This window comes from Aedes albopictus, chromosome 2 (genome assembly GCF_035046485.1).
Source record: "Aedes albopictus strain Foshan chromosome 2, AalbF5, whole genome shotgun sequence".
Lineage (NCBI taxonomy): Eukaryota > Metazoa > Arthropoda > Insecta > Diptera > Culicidae > Aedes > Aedes albopictus.
In genome coordinates this window covers 201140137-201160962 of record NC_085137.1, presented here as the reverse complement: position 1 = coordinate 201160962, position 20826 = coordinate 201140137, and the positions used below count along the sequence as shown (strand labels likewise).

General features: G+C 40.2%; 2 protein-coding genes across 2 annotated transcripts in view; one reads left to right on the top strand and one right to left on the bottom strand.

The window, feature by feature from the left end:
- The first annotated feature begins 6940 nt into the window (after positions 1–6940).
- LOC115254141 (general vesicular transport factor p115) lies at positions 6941–10254 on the top strand. Its single transcript, XM_029868974.2, has 5 exons — positions 6941–6975; positions 7073–7173; positions 7256–9056; positions 9126–9310; positions 9577–10254. The coding sequence occupies exons 2-5, from the start codon at positions 7096–7098 to the stop codon at positions 10063–10065; spliced, it is 2553 nt and encodes an 850-aa protein (XP_029724834.2). The 5' UTR covers positions 6941–6975; positions 7073–7095; the 3' UTR covers positions 10066–10254.
- Positions 10255–10326: 72 nt separating this feature from the next.
- LOC109400297 (PIH1 domain-containing protein 1) overlaps positions 10327–20826 on the bottom strand; it is a 43117-nt gene continuing 32617 nt past the window's right edge. Inside the window, exons 3-5 of the mRNA XM_019672789.3 lie at positions 13759–14474; positions 13560–13703; positions 10327–10458 (exon numbers count right to left, since the gene is read on the bottom strand). Of these exons, the coding sequence (XP_019528334.3) occupies positions 10417–10458; positions 13560–13703; positions 13759–14474 (902 nt within the window). The 3' untranslated portion in view covers positions 10327–10416. The remainder of the gene's footprint in view (positions 10459–13559; positions 13704–13758; positions 14475–20826) is intronic.

Here is a 20826-nt window from a genome sequence, read left to right as displayed (position 1 = left end):
AGGCATAGCAAGAGCTCCTCAAATTAATCACATAAGTTGTTCGTAAGTACCTACCGGATCTAAGCGCATCTGAAAGAGAATTAGATTTTCTTTTCAAAAAGTGCTCGTTTGTTTCTCTACGATAGGGAATTCGATATGAAAAAGTGAAAAAAGTGCACTTTGCCTATGCTACGGCATGTGAAATTTTGGAGGAGCCCCGTTTTTCATAAGGTTCTCATTCCTGCCACCAGATGCGGAGGGATCGTTAGCTTCCGTTGGAATTACCTATAGTCTATTTTACGATACGACAACATTGTTGATATGTTAACACTCAAAGGCTACGACACGACCTTCTGTCCAATTTTCATTCATGAAATGAGTGATCATCTATGAAACGTCTCGTAAAACGGCTCATAAGTTTCATGAAGTTTTTTAGTAGAACTCAATGGAAACGTGCTCTGTGTAGCACGCAATGATGGAGTTTGTTTCCTGATTGGCATCAGCTAGGATGAAGCTGCGCGTAAGTTTATAAACTCTAGATTGAGTTTAAATAAGGGCGAAAGTAACATGAGCGAGTTCTCTTCATTGACTCTCTCTTCTTCAAATTAAAGTGACAAGATGCAAGTTTGGTTGCATTTTTTGGTCATAAATCGCTAGGTTGCGATGCAATCTAGCGTCTAAGTGTAAAAAAGTTCGATTGAATTTGCATCTTGTCACTTCAGGCCAAACATTTCAATAGGTCCTATCTGCATTTGAGAGGCTCTCTTTGTTCACTTTCTCTTTCAATTATTGCAATGTAATGGTACACTTTTCAACTATTTTTGCAGTTCAAATCCAAAGACGATTGTTTTGATCATCGTTCAATGCAAGGAGACAATCATAATACAAATAAACAGCTGAGATATTAACGAAAGAGAGGGAAACCAAAGAGAGCCTCTCTTCTGCAGATTGGACCTTTAGACATGTTTGGCCTGACTTTAATTTGCAGAAGAGAGAGTCGATGAAGAGAAATCGCCATGTTACTTTCGCCCTTATTTCAACTCAATCTAGAACTGCATGCGACGAAAGCAAAACTTTAATATGAAAAATATTTAATGTTGACCAGTTAGATTACAGAAACGTCCTTTACACTGAGAAACCAAAGTACTCTTTAAAGGGTGAAAAAGTACCCTCTTTGAGAGTAACTACACGGTAAAAAATCTGCACTGTGATATAAACTGATTGGCACTTGAATTCGCACTACTGTTCAATCAGTTTGTTATCAATTACATATCATTTAACAAAGAACATCCAATGCCTCTTCAATTTTAATGTAACTTCACATCAATTCGTTGTTGGCAATGTTTTGATTTCAAAACTAAAATTTAAAAAAACGTGTACAGCCGCACCCAGATTCGATACCAGGACCTTTAGAGTCACGATCAACTATTTTACCACTACACTGCATCACATCTGTTAGAGAGGTGCGAATCGAAGCGAAGCACTTTCTACCGCCTGTCATCTATATTTACTTTCATGTCCAAAACAATCATTACCAAATCAACAACTTTTCACTTTGGATCGTATTGCTTTTTACAGTAGTGCAAATCGAAGGGATTTTCTGTTGATTTCTCTGGTGGGTTTGTTTTGGTCCTCAAATCAACACTGACAGCATTGCGATCTCAAAGGAAAAGCACTTCTGATCATGTTGATTACGACATTGAATAGTTAAGGGATTTTTCCCTTACATCTAGCGTGCAGAGTTTTTACCGTGTAGGTGAACTCTTAAAAAGAGTAAACGGCCTTTGCTCTTTAAAGAGTAAAGCGCTCGTACGTCAATTCAGCGAGTAAATTTTACCCATTATCCATAATCATTTCGCGTGAAAAAATGGGTAAATTTAACTCTTTTTAATTTTTATTATTTTTATAAATGAATGAATTAATGAAAAATGAAAACTGCAAGCATTGAAATCTAGTAAGCATAATAACAACTTTATTTCAAAATAAAAATAAGCACTTATTTTGGAAGAAATTTGAATTTTATGCGCTGCCGCTACGCCAAGGCTACCGGGAGTGAAGCAATCCTTTGGTGACAACCTGTTTCCGACGAAAAACCATCTTTGAGTGTATCCTGTAAATAAATCATGATATTCTTTACGATCATAGAATCACAAACAGAATGTACAACGAAATGGATTATTATACTTACTTGTTATTTCTGGTTTTGAAAATGATCTCTAAATTATTGAATTTGAAGATCCGGGACCACTTTAGTCCAGCAGACGGGAGGACACTAGTAATACCGACGTAACAATCGTAAGGCCAAACCAACGTTATTAATTAATAATCACTTGGGGGGTTTCTACGGGTGTTAAATAAATTACTTGTTGTACGCTTGATTGCTGTTTACAGAAGAGAGCGTCCAGGCTCTTGTTTATTGTTTTTATAACATTGATCGCGCAGTTGCGCGTACGCTTGCGCGTCCTTGCGCGCAAGCGGCTAATGATTGTTAATGATCATTTGATAGCACTCTAAGATACATTAACATAAAGTAAGTGCAATACACATTAGTCCTTCCCCCTTCGGGAAGAACAAACTATCGATTGAACAGTTATTCAAAATCCAACTATTTCTAACTCTTGGTACACTAACTATTCTCGAAAGCTTGGGTAGGCCAGTAAGCCTAACCATATTTGATATACATTTTCTTTTTCTTGTTTGGTTGAATATGTTCGAATGCCAATATAGGCGATTAAGCTTTAGCATTATGAATTTTCTTTTCTTATTCCTACGCACTACTATATCACCACTATTGCCTCTCATTTCTTCGTTATTACTCCGATCTGGTAATTGCCAGACATCGTTTCCTTCTGCGATTACTCCTCCAGGTTCCTCAACAGTCAGCATCGACCGACCAGTTTTGAACGCTTGAATCGATAGCCTCGGTTGCTTCGGCCCTCGTCGTTCAACGAACCAGTCTCGGGTTGGATGTGCGATAGAGGTCGCCTCTTGGGTCGCCCTATTTATAGTCTGTAATAATATTGTTGTAAAGCATTTTAAAAAACACGTAGAAACACTAAAATGTGGGAAATCATGCTTATAACCAAATTGCTTTATGGAAGGAAAATAAACCTCCAACGTCACGTAATTGATTTTAAAACCAATAAAAATTAAAAATATCTGGATTTCAGCACTCAAACCAATCATTTCTAAAATCAAGGAAAAATTCCCAAACACTTGTTTTACCTTTTCTACTAGTCTTTCTCTCCAGCCATTTTCAGCAGTATTGTATGAAGTATTGTTCAGCGTTCGTGTTTGTATACATGTGTAAATTGAATATGTGTTGAAAGAGAATCCATCGTCCGACATTAAGTCTGGCAATCCAAAACAATCAATAAGTTTTAATGAAGTTTTCACTACACACTTTACCTCTACCCATTTAGAGAAACTCCTTACCAACAATAAGAAGGCTATGTACATGAATGGAAAATCAATTGTATGTTTCTCATCAAATGGTGTCTCAGCAGGTTTACATTTTGTAATAGTTTTCAGTTTTGGAAGTATTGCCAAACTAGTACAAGCAACAACAAACATTTCAATGTCGGCGTACCAATAATGGTGTAAAAGGTTTAGAAGCTGATGAAACAACGTATAACGCCTTGTCCGCTTTGCAATATCTAGTAAAATTACCAGTAAGTTGTTCTCAAACTTCAAGCTTTTCTCAAATTCTTGATCGTTCTCCAAAGCAACAGACACTATCGAATGAAGTCGTAAGCAAACATCAGCATTACCCATTACGGCAGCACTGTTGTTCAAGGTTTGCACAGCGTTCAACAAAACAAGCGTTGAAATTATCGGTTCCTTAACTTTGTCCAAAATACTAGCAGTTGCTTGGGCTTTTGTTTCAATAGTAATAATTGACATCTCTGTATTAAACCTATTATCACATTTGAAAATAATCTCCCGAAAATAAAAGGGAACGTCATAAAAATGTTTTAAAACAGGCACTTCACGAGTTAAAATCAAGTCGGATTCAAAATATTTTTCAGTTTTTGTCGAATTCTTGACAACCATGTCAGAAAATTTTGTATTATTATTAGCAATTAGTGCTTTGTTTTGAGTTTTCAAAATATTGTTCTCTGGCATCAAATCACCAAAAAAATTTCTCCAGTTGGGACTAAATTCATCCAACCACGGTCTACCCAGTAAAGGAATGAACTGGTAATCACAATCAATCACTAAAAGATGTAAATTTGCTATTTTGTCATTATGTTCAACTTTAACTTCCACTTCTCCAGACACCTTTAATCTGGAACCATTGACCACTACAAGTTGTTTTGTGCTTTTTGATAAAGGGATGTTAAATTTAGAAGAAAATAAACTTTTGTCCATCACTGTAACTGAAGAACCACTGTCAACCTCCATTTGTACAGGATTGCCCTCAATAGTGACATTCAACAGACAGGGATCACTTTTTCCAATAGAAGAAACATGCATACACTCTAGTTCAACTGAATCACTACCGTCCGAACCACAATCGATGGTCATTAGCCTGTCAACTTCCTCGGACAGCCTGTTTGCGTCATCGGTAACCGCCTCAGGAATGTGGTTGACTTCTTCATCGCTTAAATTGTCCTTCACTTTGTAGCACTTACTTCGTAGGTGTCCTCTTCGTCCGCAGTAGTCACAGATAGGTTGATCCATTGCCCATTGTGTGTCATCCATTTTTCTTCTTTGACGAAAAGTACCAGCTGGTGAATCTCGACGCCTAGGTGGCTGGAATTTGTATGCTGCTGTGCGATAGCGATCTTTCGCAGATCGAAAACCATAACTACTATTTACCTCACCACGAAAACCATGGGAACTTTCTCTTACCTCTCGTTCAGCAAATTGTCTTCCATTAGAAAAAGAATATCTGTTAAAAATTGAAGCCACTAAGTCATCATTGTCTTTGTTCTTTAAAGTTTTTGTGTGAATATCCGCCATTTCCCAAGAAGTGATAATGTTTTCAATCTGCTCTAATGTCATTTTGGAACTATCTTCAGTAAAAAGTTTATGCCTAAGGGAATTATCAGTTAAACCAACAAGAATACGATCAACTATAAGTCGATTCTTTTGGTCACCAAATTCACAATGTTCCGCCAAAGCTTTAAGCGAAAAAACAAAATCACTAGAATTTTCTCCAGGTTGTTGCACTTTCTTACTAAAATTATACCTTTGTAGTAAAACTGAATCAGTTTTATCAAGTTTTTCCTTCAGCTTTTGAACTAAAATTTCGTAAGACACCTCGTCTAACATAGCTTCGGTCGGATACAATTTGTCCACAACACTAAAAAGGTAATCTCCACCTAAAAGAAACATTTGATCTTTCTTTTGTTCCTCATTGACTTTGTTGACTCGAAAATAAAAAGTTAAACGACGATTCCATGAAGCAAAAGATTGACCTTTTCGGTAGGCTTCAATATTGGGATTTATCACATAGGACATACTTGCCAAAATAAGCAATAACACTAATTTGGTGTTTAAAAATACACTTCACAGTTTTACAACACTAATTGCAATCAAATTTCAAAATATTAAAAAGTTTTAACCACGAATTTTTTCTAGCGTAGTCCTACGTCAAAATTTCTGCAACAGTGCCATTCAATCAAAGTAAAGGCAACAATTTGAAATACTATTCTTCAAACACAAGTCGCACTAAAATGTTCGTTACTCACCCGATCTATATATGTCACTCTTACCACGGTGCCAAGGACCAGCACCACCCGCCACCCAGCGGTGAAGAAGAAGGTAGGCCAAACCCCCAACAAACTGTCCGGCAGTATCAGCTAAGCGATCCGCGTTATTCCTGCTGCTGCTGCGAAGATGCCTGATTTCTCAAAACAAAGAAAAGACACACTTAAAAGTTTATCAAACAATAAAATGTTACCTTTCACTAAATGAGTTGAGCAGCTGTGAAAAAGGACACTGCCAATAGCAATTGTTCTATTGCGCTTGACCAAAACAAATGGTGATGGCACCGAAAATTACCCGCCGAAAATCACTCCCACAGTAACTTTTCACTTACGGTTTTAAATCACTATAGGGCAGTGCATGAAATTATCTCCTTCTCTTTCACTCTTACAGAAATTTTGTAAACAACAAGGCCACGAAACGTCAAAATCTCATACAAAATCAAAACAGTGCAGTGCCCTATTGCCTCACTTTTTTTTTTGTTGCCCGTCGGGATCATCCTCTCCCTAATTGCATCCAATTAACTCCGCCGGTCCTTCCGATGCAATTCCAGTCGCGGAAGGTAAATTGCCCGGAGTAATAAAAATTGTGTTCGGGTGCGCCGAATAATGCTCCGCCGCTCCGCTTTCTTCACGCACTAGAAATAACTCCGGTGCGCCGTTTTCCCTCGTCGCCACTATTGAATTTGAAGATCCGGGACCACTTTAGTCCAGCAGACGGGAGGACACTAGTAATACCGACGTAACAATCGTAAGGCCAAACCAACGTTATTAATTAATAATCACTTGGGGGGTTTCTACGGGTGTTAAATAAATTACTTGTTGTACGCTTGATTGCTGTTTACAGAAGAGAGCGTCCAGGCTCTTGTTTATTGTTTTTATAACATTGATCGCGCAGTTGCGCGTACGCTTGCGCGTCCTTGCGCGCAAGCGGCTAATGATTGTTAATGATCATTTGATAGCACTCTAAGATACATTAACATAAAGTAAGTGCAATACACATTATAAATAACAGCTCCTGTTGTGCATCCTCGCAAGCGTAAACCTAAACACATTTTTCACTCTTTAGAGAGTTAACACTTGAAACTTGAAAAAGAGCAAAAATTACTCTTTATTCAAAAATTTTAAGTACTCTTTATTTTGACAGCTCCATACATCTGCAAAAAAAGGGTACTTTTCACTCTTTAAAGAGTAATGCCGGGTTCGCAGTGTAGTGCATCAGTGGGTAAAATTGCGCGAGTGGGTGTTTCCAAACGTCAAAACAAATCAGAGAAAATATTGACGTGTAAGTTTTCCTGATGCAGGACTTTTTAAATTGCTTCCCAACTTGTTAGTTTTAACGTGAAATTGCTGCTTATTTCAACAAAATTATCTACCACCAGATAGCTGCGGCTGAAGACGATTAATGAACTTTCTGAAAAGTGGCCTCCAAACGGTGCTGGGTTCGCAAGAGCCCGGCACCCTTCCAACGGGAGCTGAAACCGTAAGTATTGAGAGAGCTTCGCTTGGTGGACTTATCGCAGTATGTTTCATTGCTCTGTCTTATCACTCTCTCGTCGTACTAGGTGGAACGATTAGTGGAGCGTGTCAGCTCGTCGACGTTGTTGGAAGACCGGCGGGATGCTTGCCGAGCGCTGAGGGCCCTCTCGAAGAAGTATCGTGTGGAGGTGGGTGTTCAGGGATTTCCAGCGCTGTTGCAAGTGATGGAAATGGACCGTGCCGATCCGGAGATTATAGGGTACTGCTTGGACACACTGTGTCACGTTACATCGAGGGAACCATTTGAAGAGGAAGCTGATAATCCAAATATAACCGTGCACATTGGAGAGCAATTTACGGAAATATTCATAAAGTCGGTTGAAAATGTTACTCTGGTGTTGAACTGCTTAGAGGAGTATGACTTTCGAGTACGATGGTCAGCAATTAAGCTGTTGACCGAGCTGTTGGCGAACAAGCCCAAGGAGATTCAGGAAATTGTTCTGGTCAGCCCGATGGGCGTTTCGAAACTGATGGACCTACTGATTGACAGTCGGGAGGTGATCAGAAACGATGCTCTACTGCTGTTAATTCAGCTAACAAAAGGGAATGCCAACATCCAGAAGATTGTGGCTTTCGAGAATGCTTTCGACAGGTTGTTTGATGTGATCAAAGAGGAAGGAAACTTAGATGGTGGAATCGTCGTAGAGGATTGCTTGCTGTTGATGTTGAATTTACTGAAGAACAACCCAAGCAATCAACAATTTTTCAAGGAAGGATCTTATATTCAACGGCTGGCGCCAATGTTTGTTATTCCACCGGAACAGGAAGAAATCGGTATGACCCCGCAGAAGATATCGAATATGTTACGCATGCTGCAGATTGTAAGAGCATTGGTCAGTCCTAATAATTCCCAGCATGTCGTCACATCTTGTCAGAAAGCCATGCGAAGTTCAGGACTTTTGGAAGGTTTGTGTAACATCATCATGGGTAGTGGAGTATCGCCAGATATTCTCACGGAAACGATCAACACAGTGGCGGAAGTTATCCGCGGAGATGTGAATAACCAGGAATATTTCAATTCCGTAATGGCTCCCAGTAATCCGCCACGACCTGCACTGATTGTTCTACTGATGTCGATGGTCAACGAGAAACAGCCTCTACCGTTACGCTGTGCTGTACTGTATTGCTTCCAGAGTTATTTATACAAAAATGAAGCGGGTCAAAATGCGCTCGTTCAAACACTGCTGCCCTCGACTGCGCAAATTTCGTCCCTCACTTCAGGTCAACTGTTATGCGGTGGTCTCTTCAGTACCGATCCGCTCTCCAATTGGTTTTCAGCTATTTCCTTGGCACATGCCCTACTCGAAAACCCAACACAAAAGGAACAACTGCTTCGAGTGCTACTGGCCACTTCGGTGGGAAGTACTCCAGTTTCTCTCCTCCAGCAGTGCACACAACTTCTACAGCAAGCTAACTGTAAATTCCAAAGCAAGGTGGCTCTGCTCATGCTCCTAGCCGTTTGGCTAAGTCACTGTCAGCTGGCCGTCAAAACATTCCTATCCTCGCCGGGAAGTGTAGCCTATCTCATCGCACAAATAGCTGCCAACGAGCATGATGATAACGAGTATCTTATTCAAGGACTCTGCGCCTTTTTGATGGGAATCTGCATCCAATTCAATGACAACAGCGTCCAGAGTAACAAGCGGGACGATCTTTGCCAACTGTTGGTCAAACGCATCGGACTGGAAACGTACAGTGCCAAGTTAGGCGAAGTGTCCAAACACGAGAACTACAGCCGCTCGGCCAAGCAGCCACAGATTAGAATACGATCCAGCTCGGATCTACTGTTGGACTACGAGTTCTGCAAACTGTTCAAGGCACTGGAATGTGAGAGTTCAATTGAAAGAAAATTTCTTAGTTACTGATTAAGTTTCTAATACTTTTTCTTGCTTTTAGCCGCCATAACAATAACGGTAAATGGCTTTGGTAGCGGAGCAGACAACATCAACGAGCTGACGCTTAGTCAAGAAGCTTCCGGTTTGGTTGGTCAGTACAAGGACATCATACGGGATCAAGATAGCCGTTTGCAGAAACTTCAGGAGCAAATGAGAAACTTTGAAACGGAAAATATGCTATTAAAGGTATGTTTAACATAGTAAATCATTACCTGAAAACTAACACCTTTAGGTCTGCCCAATGATGTAATATTTTGTATTGGTCGAGTTTATTGTCAAACCTATTTTAGCTGTCTCCCTCTGTGAACGGGAAAAGCTTCCTCCCTTGCCTTATGGGCCGTAGGATACAGCATTGCACGTATCATCCTATTTTATAGTTAAAACACTTTCCGGAAAACTTGGTTTATCATTAATACTAAAATATCGTTAATAAATAATTTAATTATCCTTAGGCACAACTTGAACAAGCGCAAAACACCAACGCTCAGTTGTCGGATCAAAATATACTGCTCAAGGCACAGCTACAGGCTGCATCGGATCTGCAGAAAAGCCAACAGCAGCAGTCTCCATTCCATTTGCTTCCCACTCAAGGCGAAAACGTAAACCATCAGGTGGAAGCCCTCGAAAGCAAGCTGGCGGCGGTTACCATTCAGCAGCAGGATCAGCAATCCCGTGCTAGCTATTTCGAGGCAGAGAATAGACGGCTTTTGAACGAGATAGAACAGCTCAGACAGCGGGTCACCGAGGCGGAAAAGTCAGCTGAAGAGGGCAAAAGTGATCTGGAAAAGCTGCAGAAGGATCAGGAGGATTTGATGGAATTGCTAACCGATCAAGAGAACAAAATGAGGAGCTACCGACACACTTTGAAGAATCTGGGACACAAAGTTGAAGACGACAGTGAGGAAGACGAACCAGATGTCGACGGTACTAAAAATGTGTAATTTTTACAATGAGTATTCCAAACAGTTCGATTTTGTTGTTCAGCTTGTTATTTTTTTATTTTTTGTTTATACATTTATGTTGTGAAATTCTTGCATGCTCGACCTTGGTAGCCACGAAACAGTCAAGTTGCATAATTAGTAAATAATATTTACTATTCGCCTATTAGAATAAAATAATTCAATCCATTATTCCACTGACTCCACGATCTTATTGTGAAAATCCATCTTAAAATAGGCTTTCTTTTCCTCTACCTCGAATAATTGTTCGTTTTACAATAAGGAAACTTAATGATTATTTCTTACCTTACCATATTGATTTAGGAAAATGTCAGATAAATCCTTCTGGCTGATTCAAGCACGCTGGTTGACAACTGGCATAATTACGTTGAGCATCTGTAAATATCAGACATCAAAAACAGTTAAAATATTACAACGTGTATCTAATGGTTTCAGAACATCTTTTCTATACCTACTGCTTTTCAAAACTATATGACTATTTTTTTGTAAACACAGAAATAATCAACTGAATACACATACATGTGGATAAATTGATTGATTGATTGATTTGTCTTTATTAAAGAGACTTTCAGCCCTTGGCTGGTTCGTCTCTCGGATCAATTGAGCTTGAGCTTGAGTATGATTGACCGTCCGTGTAGATGCTACTCTAGTATTGCCAGACCAGCTATACTCACACAAGGAACCAATGAGATACCTATCTGCCGGGGATTAGCAGGCATCTTCAGTGTTTGAGCGTTGGTAATCTTTTATTTTAGGCTACATGGCGCCTGCCACGTGAGGTTGCAGGTCAATGTGGGGAAGGGGAAGGAAGTGATGATCGCAATCGTTTGTATCAACATCAGATCGAATATACCTCTGCGTCTGCACAAATTCATGCGGATGTCGGAGTGTTGGTGGGATATGGTTGGCAGAAGGTCTCACATTGGTGCGTGGATGGGTGTAAGGTGAAAGAACTGTGTGTTTTATTATTCTGGAGGTGTGCGGCACAGTTCGCTTGATTGCATAACTCGAAGGCGTTATCTGATACATAGATGTGCGGGTCTGTGTCATTTGGCATAAAGTCATTTGGCATAAGGCCGTTTGGCATAAATACATTTCGCATAATGGACACTTGGCATAATAAAGAAGGGTGCATTTCGGTTATGCCAAATGTCCATTATGCCAAATGACCGTTATGCCAAATGTATTTATGCCAACTAACCTTATGCCAAACGACCTAATGCCAAATGATTTTATGCCAAATGTCCCGCTCCCGAACGAACATATGAATATACATGAGTTGTATTAATAGAGATGACGGAGAAAGTACATAGAAAGATACAAAGTAGAAGGAAAGGGACAGACCAGGGATTGAGCCCAGGACCTTCTGCATACGAATTAGAAACGGTAGCCATTAGATCACTAAGCCCGCATTCACACATTTGTTTCAATTGAACAAACGAAAATACAATTTAAAACAATGTTTAATGCCTCTTTTATTTTTTGGTCATAAAATATACATTTGGTAATGAATGCTTTTAGAGCCTGTTATCAGCATCTACTATTCTTGAAGAGTCAAATTACTTCATCCGAGATCAGATTCAGCTGGGCTTTCTATATTCCCCAGAATCAGTTTAAACCTGCTCTGTGGCGTGGTATCCCATGTAACCACTAAGCATTTGAATAAGCCGTATATCAGCCCGTATTACGCATTTAAACTGCTTGCTGCCCTACATAAGCAGTTCGAATGCATAGCTGCCTTGAGTTAGCATAAGCTGAGCTGCTCAAAAGCTTTCGGCTGTTAATTAGCATTTCAACTGCTTGAAGTGGTTTCACTTGGGAGCATACAGAATGCTTTTCAACTGCTCTTCAAATGCTAGGAGCAAAAAGGTTGGGAGATATGTTACGCATTTGGTAACACATTTTGTCTCTCTCTTACAGAGCCTATGCTTCTGTTTACAAATTTGTGCATCTTATTTGTTTCTTCATTTTCCCCTACTCATCCAAAAGCACAAAAGAAAACATTACTGCAGCTGGATTGGATTGGGAACTTGACCATCAAAAAATTGCCAATTATTTATCATTTCGTCGGAAAATATGTGCCGAATAGGTGGATGCTTTGGTGGATCATAGGATTGTTTGAAAGAGGGAAGAAACAATCATATTCCACAGATATTTAAAAGAAGGGATCGTAATGCTCTACCACAATGAAATATCTCAATGAAAACAAGTTTTGGATGTTGAATCTGAAGCTGTTAATCGAATCATTCTTTATATTGGCGATTAAATCAACGCACGCCACCGGGACAGCTTTAGCATCGTGGATCAGGAGCAGCAGAATCCGAAGCAGATATGATTAATCAATCTCCGGATCGTAAGTTCAAACCTACATCACTACAAAAATCCGCAAAAAAAGTACTACCTAGCACCGGCTGGAATATGGAAGGACGATGAAGCGGGGAAGCAGGCTGAGATAACGAGAAGCAGACGTCAATCTATTTTTGTTTTTTTTTTTGCTCGACGATGCGTTACGCTTCTTTGACATTTCGTCACGACGTTCCTGAAGGGATAGCACTAAGACAGCCCGTTATTTTGCCAAAACCTGCTGTGAGGTAGCACTATAGACGCATATACGGCTAATTAGCATTAAACGCCTTGTCGTAGAGGCTACTATAATGCTGAAGGAATGCTATTTTAAATGCTTACTATGGTTACTTGGGATGTTAAAGCACCGGTATAGTGAATACGAAGTTGCGGGTTCAACTCCCACCATTCATTAACAACATACTGTTCTTTCTACCATCAGTATGATACGTCGGTTCTTGTTGATATTTTTAATGTTCCTCGGGCCTAAGTTTTGTTTCATTTGTGGATCGGTTGCAAGGGTAACTCTTGCAGGTCTATAACGTATTAGCAGGGAGTGAAACGTACAGTCACTATATATACAATCTGGCGTATAGAAAATCCTAAGAACTGGCTACTGGAGTTGCTAACCAAAAATACCAGCAACACTAGAAAAAGTTCAAGCTCTCAACAGACTTCGTGTTTTGTTTATTATCTTTACGGATACAATACTCCCTCATATTCAATCTCTCTCGAAATGTCAAGTTCAATTGGCTCCGATCCAATTGGCTCCGATCCAATTGGCTCCGATAGTTCTATCCGCCAGACTGTGTATATAAAGACTGTAGTGAAACGAACCGTTTACTTCGAGAAGCAAACTATTTTTGTCGTATACCAACTTAGGTATTCAAACATGGGGTCGTTTTGAAAAATTCGATTCAGGCTTCAGTCTCCTGGTTGCTTGCAAGATTCCTATGACAACATACAATTATAAACTGTTATACTATGGCATTTCTTAAATATGCACTCCAACTGCTCGAAAACATTAAGTTATATTTTTAAATATATATATAGAACTAAAAGCTAGCATATTGTCTTTGAAAGCAGTACGTTTGCGATGATGAATTCAACAAAAACATAATCCAAAATCTTACCTTTGTTTCGGTATTGAATTGGGCGCTTACACGACCTCCATCAATCTGGTAGTCTACAAATGCGTCCAGCAGGTAACCTTTCTTCCTGGCTTCCAGAAGGATTCTGTCCTCTCCAATATCCAAGGTGATTTCTTTGACCGAAGTCTGTAAAAATTTCATATCATCAATAGTGTAACTTTCAACTACAAGACCAACTTACGCATTCTGGCAAGTAGAACTCCCCAATCAGTGTCTTCACCCGACCACTCGCTGGCTGACGGAACAGTCGACAGTCCGGTTTCTTGGAAGCAGCTTGTGAAATAGCCACCTTCGTGGGATCCGGCACGTACTCATCCTTGCCGGAGAGCTTATTTCTGACGTCTTTCATCGTTTTGATTGTGACCGGATCAATCTCTTCAATTAGCTTCTTTTTCGGCTTTTCGCTACCCAGCAGCGATGGCGTTTCCAGTTCCTTTATCTTATGCAGATCGCTTTCCGTTGGATGCTTGTAGCTTTCCAGGACCGTTTTTACGTCTCGGTTTTGGATGTTGTGGGCAGTCAGTTTGTCAACGAACTTTTTGTTCTTCAGCAAGCGCCAATCGGTCTCGTCGAGGACGATATTATACTTCGAATCGATTCCCTCCAACACGATCGTAATCAGAAAATCTCGCATCAACCCACCGGACTCAATTTTCTTGAAAAACTTCGAATTTACTGCAATGTCACACACTTGGCACTGTTTATCCACGTGGTCTTTCATAAATCGCGGCTGGGTGATGCTCATGGGAATTTTAAATGAACTGGGGCTGCCATCGTTCAGAATGGCCATCAGTTGGTCCTCGGTAATGTCCTCCGGTGCCGGAATACCATCGGTTTGACACACGTTAATGAAAAACTTTTCGCGCGTGTCCTTCCGGAATGCCTTGATACAGAACCCTATGAACAAGATTAGAAACAAACTTAATTTTAAACAGGTGAAGAGTGATGAAATAGTAATGCATTTTAAGACAACAAATTCATTCAAGATAAGTCCGAAAAAATGACAATTCTTGCCAAATGTTTACATACAAACATTCATCAATCATATCTTTCCAACGATTCTACAAATTTGTCCCAATACCATTCCTCAGGAAACCCTTAATTAAGAATGGTCCACCCCAAGTAACAATCAGCATGCCGTGAAGGTTTATTCATGTTTTATTCTGGTTTTATACGAGCATGTGAAAAAGCTAGTTGTTCTATATTAGTTTTATGTGGTAGTTTTTTTTACTTTGCACCTTTGGTATTCCATAAAACTATCATATAACTTCTGCTATAAACATCTTCAGTTAAAGACTAGCAATTAGTCATGGATTGGTTTTAGCACTTATTCTATACCTTTCCAATAAAACTTTCGTTTACGGTTGATGTCGGAGAGATTTTTTTGTAAACAAATACACAAAACTGTGAGGCAATGCATAAAACCAACAAAAGATTTCGTGGCCGTAACATAGACCAAAAAATGCTGTGATAAAACCGCTGTCATGAGCTCAGATATGACCACCTCAGGAGGGTTGGTCCTATTGGAGTAATCATCAGAAACACAGAGTTTTATCAGAAAAATATGTCGCCTAGCCGGGATAATTTATGTAAATACAGAAAAAATCATTACTAAATGATTTTACGTACAGCTTGAGATCAAACTTAACGATTCAATACATTTCCGTCATGCTTATTTTCAGAAAAAAATACATAATGTCTTTGAAACTCCGCTATGTTGAAAAACCCTTTTAACCTAATTCCATCGAGAAAATTAAATGCATTTAACTTCCAATTAATGCACACTTTGTGTGAAGCACTTATTTTTTGTCATTATCACAGTCATATTCATCACAAATATCCCGTGGCATGTCTCCTAACAAGTATTAAATAGGAAAACAAATCTGAATTCCAGATCGACTGATCGACATCTTTCCAATTGATTGCTGTATAGAAAACCAAACATATTATATAATTTATTCTGAAGATCGAACATTAGTGAGAAATAAACAAAACAAATGTTTGACAAGTCAGAAAATGGTTTTATTTAGAAGGTTGTATCGGGGATACGATAAAACTATGATACAACCCGAAATCTTTAGCCGGTTTGCATACGAAAGTTCTTTAGATCGTCAGACTGGGCCAACTAGCCAGAACGTGGGCTTATGGAGGCATATTAGAACTCGAGATGATTTTAAAGTTGGCATCAATGGTTTTATGTTTGGGGTTTTTGAATCGCTAAAAAACTTCGATAAAATCAAAATTGTTACTTGAGACATTTTGCCTTGACTCAAATAATCAGAAAAAAATTAGTTGAAATAAATACAATAAAAAAAATGTATGCACATGTTGATTGCCTGCAGCGTTAACTTTGACGTAAAACGCTAACGAACCTGTTTCGAATGATAAAAATAAAATTTATTTCGTTTGGCTAAAGTAATGATATTTTTTTATTGAAAACGGTAGCCTGTCAGTACATAACTTTTGATTAGATCAAGGAAGGTGGATATGCTCAAAACAAGCAATACCCAGGTAACCACTAAGCATTTGAACAAGCCGAACAACAGACCGTTTTTAGCATTTCAACTGCTTGCAGCCTTACATAAGTAGTTCGAATGCATAACTGCCTTGAATTAGCATTAGCTGTGCTGCTCAAAAGCTTTCGGCTTTTAATTAGCATTTGGACTGCCTGAGATGTTTTCGCTCCGAAGCATTGAAAAGGAAGGGAAAAGGAATATGGCATAGAACGAATATGAAAGGAAAATGCATATACAAAGGGAATAACTCTTAGAAAATAATTTGTTTTGGGGTTTGGAATTGAAGCCGCATTCTAATCATTCTTTATATGGGGGATAAAATCAGCGCACACCACCGCAACAGCTATAGCATTTTTTTTTTATCCTCCCCTGTTGGGGAATTTAAGCCACTGCGTCCAATAAGCTGAACTTTTGTGGCATGTCCCGTTTTGATATTCGCATCTAGCCAGCTAATTACCATGTGTCAAGTAATCAGCTTCTGCCACGACGCGTCGTCTCCCAGTCAGGTGCAATGGAATTAATAAACCCCAAGACCTTCCCAGGTTCTGCAGACCAGATCTCACTGGGTTGCAAGCAACCACTATTTAGAAATCTTTGCCTGCGCATGCATAAAGCACCACAACTGCAAAGCAGATGTTCCGAGGTTTCACGTTCCGTATTACAGAAACGACAGATATCACTCTGAATCTGGCCAATATTTTTCAAGTGATACCTGCTCGGACAGTGTCCAGTTACTAGGCCAGTGTATGTACATAGAGCTCTCTTGTTGAGCTCTAAGAGTTTTTTGGTTTTATAAGCATTTGGTGTTATAAATCGTTTTGACTGATTGCAATTTTTGACATCCATCCAATTGGATATCACCCTCTGCTCAGCCCAGCATTTCAGATCCATTTTAATTGTACAGTTTGATATTCCGCAGAATGGTTCTGGACCAACAAATTGTAAATTGGAACCACTTTTAGCAAGCTCGTCTGCCATTTCATTCCCTTCAATGCCGCAGTGACCTGGAACCCAGTATAAGTTTACTGAGTTCCCTTGGCACAGCCTGCGCAGTGAAAGAATGCATTCCCAGACAAGCTTTGAATAACATTTGTAAGCGCACAATGCTTTTAGTGCAGCTTGACTATCTGAGAAAATACAAATATTTGCATATCTGTATTTTCTCTCAAGGCAGATATTGGCGCATTTCAAAATAGCAAGAATCTCTGCTTGAAACACCGTAGGATAGTGTCCCATCGCCACTGATGTTTGTATTCCAGGGCCGTAGATTCCTGCTCCCGTTCTTATTCCAACTTTTGAGCCATCTGTATAGAATTTGATTGATCCTTGACGAACAGTGGGACCTCCGACTTCCCAATCTGCACCAGTTGTTTCGTGCAACTTGTAAGGAACAACATGGTTCTCCACAGGTTTCATCCAGTCTTTAATCATTTTCATTACTGGCCTATTTTGGAAGTATTGTAAAATGCTCAGGTGACCTACAAGATCACCTGGCATAAACTTTTCAATTCGTTTAAGTCGCAGCAATTCCTTTTCTGCTTCTAATTGCACGTACTCGTGCAAAGGTAGCAGATTGAGAATCGCATCTAAAGCTTTTGATGAAGTGCTACGCATCGCTCCTGTAACAGCAATGGACGCAAGACGTTGGATTTTCGCAAGCTTTGATTGCGTGGTAGCCTCTTTTGTTTTTGGCCACCAAACAAACGAAGCATACGTCACTTTTGGGCGGATTATGGCAGTATAAATCCACATTATCATTTTTGGTTTCAAGCCCCACTTCCTGCCAATAGTTTTGGAGCATAACCAGAACGCACTTGTTGCCTTACCGATCACGGACTCAATTTGAGCATTCCAGTTCAGTTTGGCATCCAGAATCAAACCTATCAGGTATCAGAAGGCCGGCTCCAGAGGCACGTTATCCTCCATTTGGGACATTTGTGCCATCGCCAAAATAACAGCCTATTTCATCATCTACCTGAGGGAAAAGGAAGGAAAAAGGATTTGGATGGGGATAGGGACAGGTAGGGAAATAGGAAAAATACCCTGGAAGAGGGTACTAACGCACAAGCGTACCACAATGGGTTCAAACAGCGCCCTGAAAAGGGCACTGTAATAACGCATAAAGCGAAAGAGAGCCTATAGCTCTTTACCACAGCGGGTTAAGAACAACAGAATATCCTGAAGATTCAGGTTTCTGAAGTCAGTTTCACTTAATAAGTGCTTACCGAATACTCGGAAACGCAGTTGCGCGAAAACTGGACAGTTACATATCAAATGATACGAAGTTCCATAATCGGATTCACAGCTATCACAGGCAAATGAATCAGCTTGCTGAATATTCGCCATGTGATAGCTGAGTCAGCAGTGGCCAGTCAATGCTTTGACCAGCATGCTGCAATTCTGCTTAGACAGATTAGTTAGATACTTCGCCACCCGTAGAGATGGCTCAGCACTATACAATTTGGTTTGACGACATGACTCCAAACTATTCCAATATTGTCTGTGTTGAGTGACAGCCCAGGTGTGAATCTGAAGCTTAATCCAACACTTCGATATCGGAATAGCTGGCTCAGGGCCAATGAAGTCATGTGATGCTCCAGAGCGAGCTAACTCATCAGCCAATTCATTTCCAGCGATGGAAGAATGACCAGGTACCCATAGAAGGTGAACAGCGTTTGCTGAATTCAGCTCCTCGATTTGAGTTCGACAAGCGATAACTATCTTCGACCTGGAGTTGGCCGAAGCAAGTGCTTTAATAGCAGCCTGGCTATCTGAACAGAAGTATATTACTTTGCCCATTACGTGCTGCTGAAGTGCTGATTGCACTCCGCACATAAGAGCAAAGATTTCGGCCTGAAAAACGGTACAGTGTCTACCTAGTGAATAAGACTGATACAGCTCACGAGAATAAACACCAGCACCTGCTCGACCTTCGAGAAGGGAGCCATCAGTGTAACATACGATGCCGTCTGAAATACTTCTTTCCAGATAACCAGATGTCCACTCTTCCCGGGAAGGGAATTTCGTGGAAAATGTCCTATATGGAAAATTACAAGCAATTGTAAGATCACTTGGAGCAAGGACAATTTTGTCCCAATTCACTAAAAGTGGAAACAACGAGGTGTGTGTTGAACTGCGGTTCACAGGAGTTTCCTCTAGTAGACCGAGTACCCGTAACCGGTAAGTGCAAGAAAGGGCTTCTTGTTTGAGATGAATGTGTAGTGGGGCAACGTCAAAGAGAACTTCTAGCGCTGCCGTAGGAGTTGAAGAGAACGCTCCAGACATCGCCATTAAGCACATCCTTTGGAGATGGCCTAATTTTGATTGGACCGTTCTCACTTCACCCTTTTGCCCCCACACAAGACATCCATAAGCCAATATTGGCCGAACCACAGTTGTGTAATGCCATTTGATATACTTGGGTTTTAGACCCCAAGTTGTACCAAAAGTACGCCGGCATTGCCCGAAGGCCATACAAGCTTTCTTGATTCTGAACTCAATGTGAGGTGTCCAGGAAAGCTTGGAATCAAGAATGACTCCAACGTACTTTACCTGTTCAGTCACATCGATTTCAGAATCAAAGAGACGCAAAGGTCGAACGCCATTACGGTTTCGCCTTTCCGTGAAAAGAACAATAGATGTTTTACTCGGATTAACCGAAAGGCCATATTGGCGACACCAACCCTCAACTACCTGAAGGGCGTTTTGCATCAGGTCGAAAAGGGTGCTGATGCACATACCAACTAACAATGTTAGGTAGTCGTCGGCAAAACCATAAGTAGGAAAACCGCTATTATTGAGTTGCCTCAATAGCGTATCTGCTACAAGATTCCACAAAAGCGGTGATAAGACTCCCCCTTGGGGGCATCCACAAACACTCAATTTCCTAATCCCTGCTAGACGCAATGTCGAGAAGAGATATCGGTTTTTGAGCATTTGGTGAATCCAATTGGAAATCATTGGAGATATACCATGACTCCGTGCGGCTTCCAATATGGCATCGAAAGGCACGTTGTCAAAGGCACCCTCGATATCTAAGAAAACACCCAAACAAGATTGCTTTTGAGCGAATGCTTTCTCGATATCGTAAACAACCTTGTGTAAAAGAGTCACAGTGGACTTACCAGATTGGTAGGCATGTTGGTTCACATGAAGAGGCACGTTAGCCAGATGAACATCACGGATATGATGATCCACAATGCGTTCTAAGCATTTCAGAAGAAAAGAGGTCAAACTGATAGGTCTGAAACTCTTTGCTTCTTCATACGACGCACGACCCACTTTCGGAATAAACTTTACAGTAATATCCCTCCAGGATTTGGGAATATACCCTGTAGCAAAACTGCAAACAAGTAGTTTTTTCAAAACATGTTTGAAATAATCAAATCCCTTCTGAAGCAAAATAGGATAAATCCCATCTGCCCCAGGAGATTTGAAAGGAGCAAAGCTATTAAGAGCCCACTCAATCGATTCTATAGTTACAATACTCCGAGCCGAAGCTAAAGAATCATAATTACAAGAAAAGACATCAGGATCATCCGAAGATGTAATATCCATACATCCAGGGAAGTGTGTGCTGAATAAGCATTCCAGAACTTCCTCATCAGAGGAAGTCAGATCGCCATTTGGCAAACGAAGTTCGTTCACCCGGAAATCCTTAGATTTCGCAAGGATTTTGTTTAACCGACTGACTTCACTCAAGCTGGAAACATTTGTACAAAGGTTTTTCCAGC

Coding starts and splice junctions, on each gene's coding strand:
- LOC115254141 (XM_029868974.2), top strand. CDS start 7,096: ATGAACTTTCTGAAAAGTGGCCTCCAAACGGTGCTGGGTTCGCAAGAG. Junction 7,174..7,255: donor TTCCAACGGGAGCTGAAACC/GTAAGTATTGAG, acceptor TCGTCGTACTAG/GTGGAACGATTAGTGGAGCG. Junction 9,057..9,125: donor ACTGTTCAAGGCACTGGAAT/GTGAGAGTTCAA, acceptor TCTTGCTTTTAG/CCGCCATAACAATAACGGTA.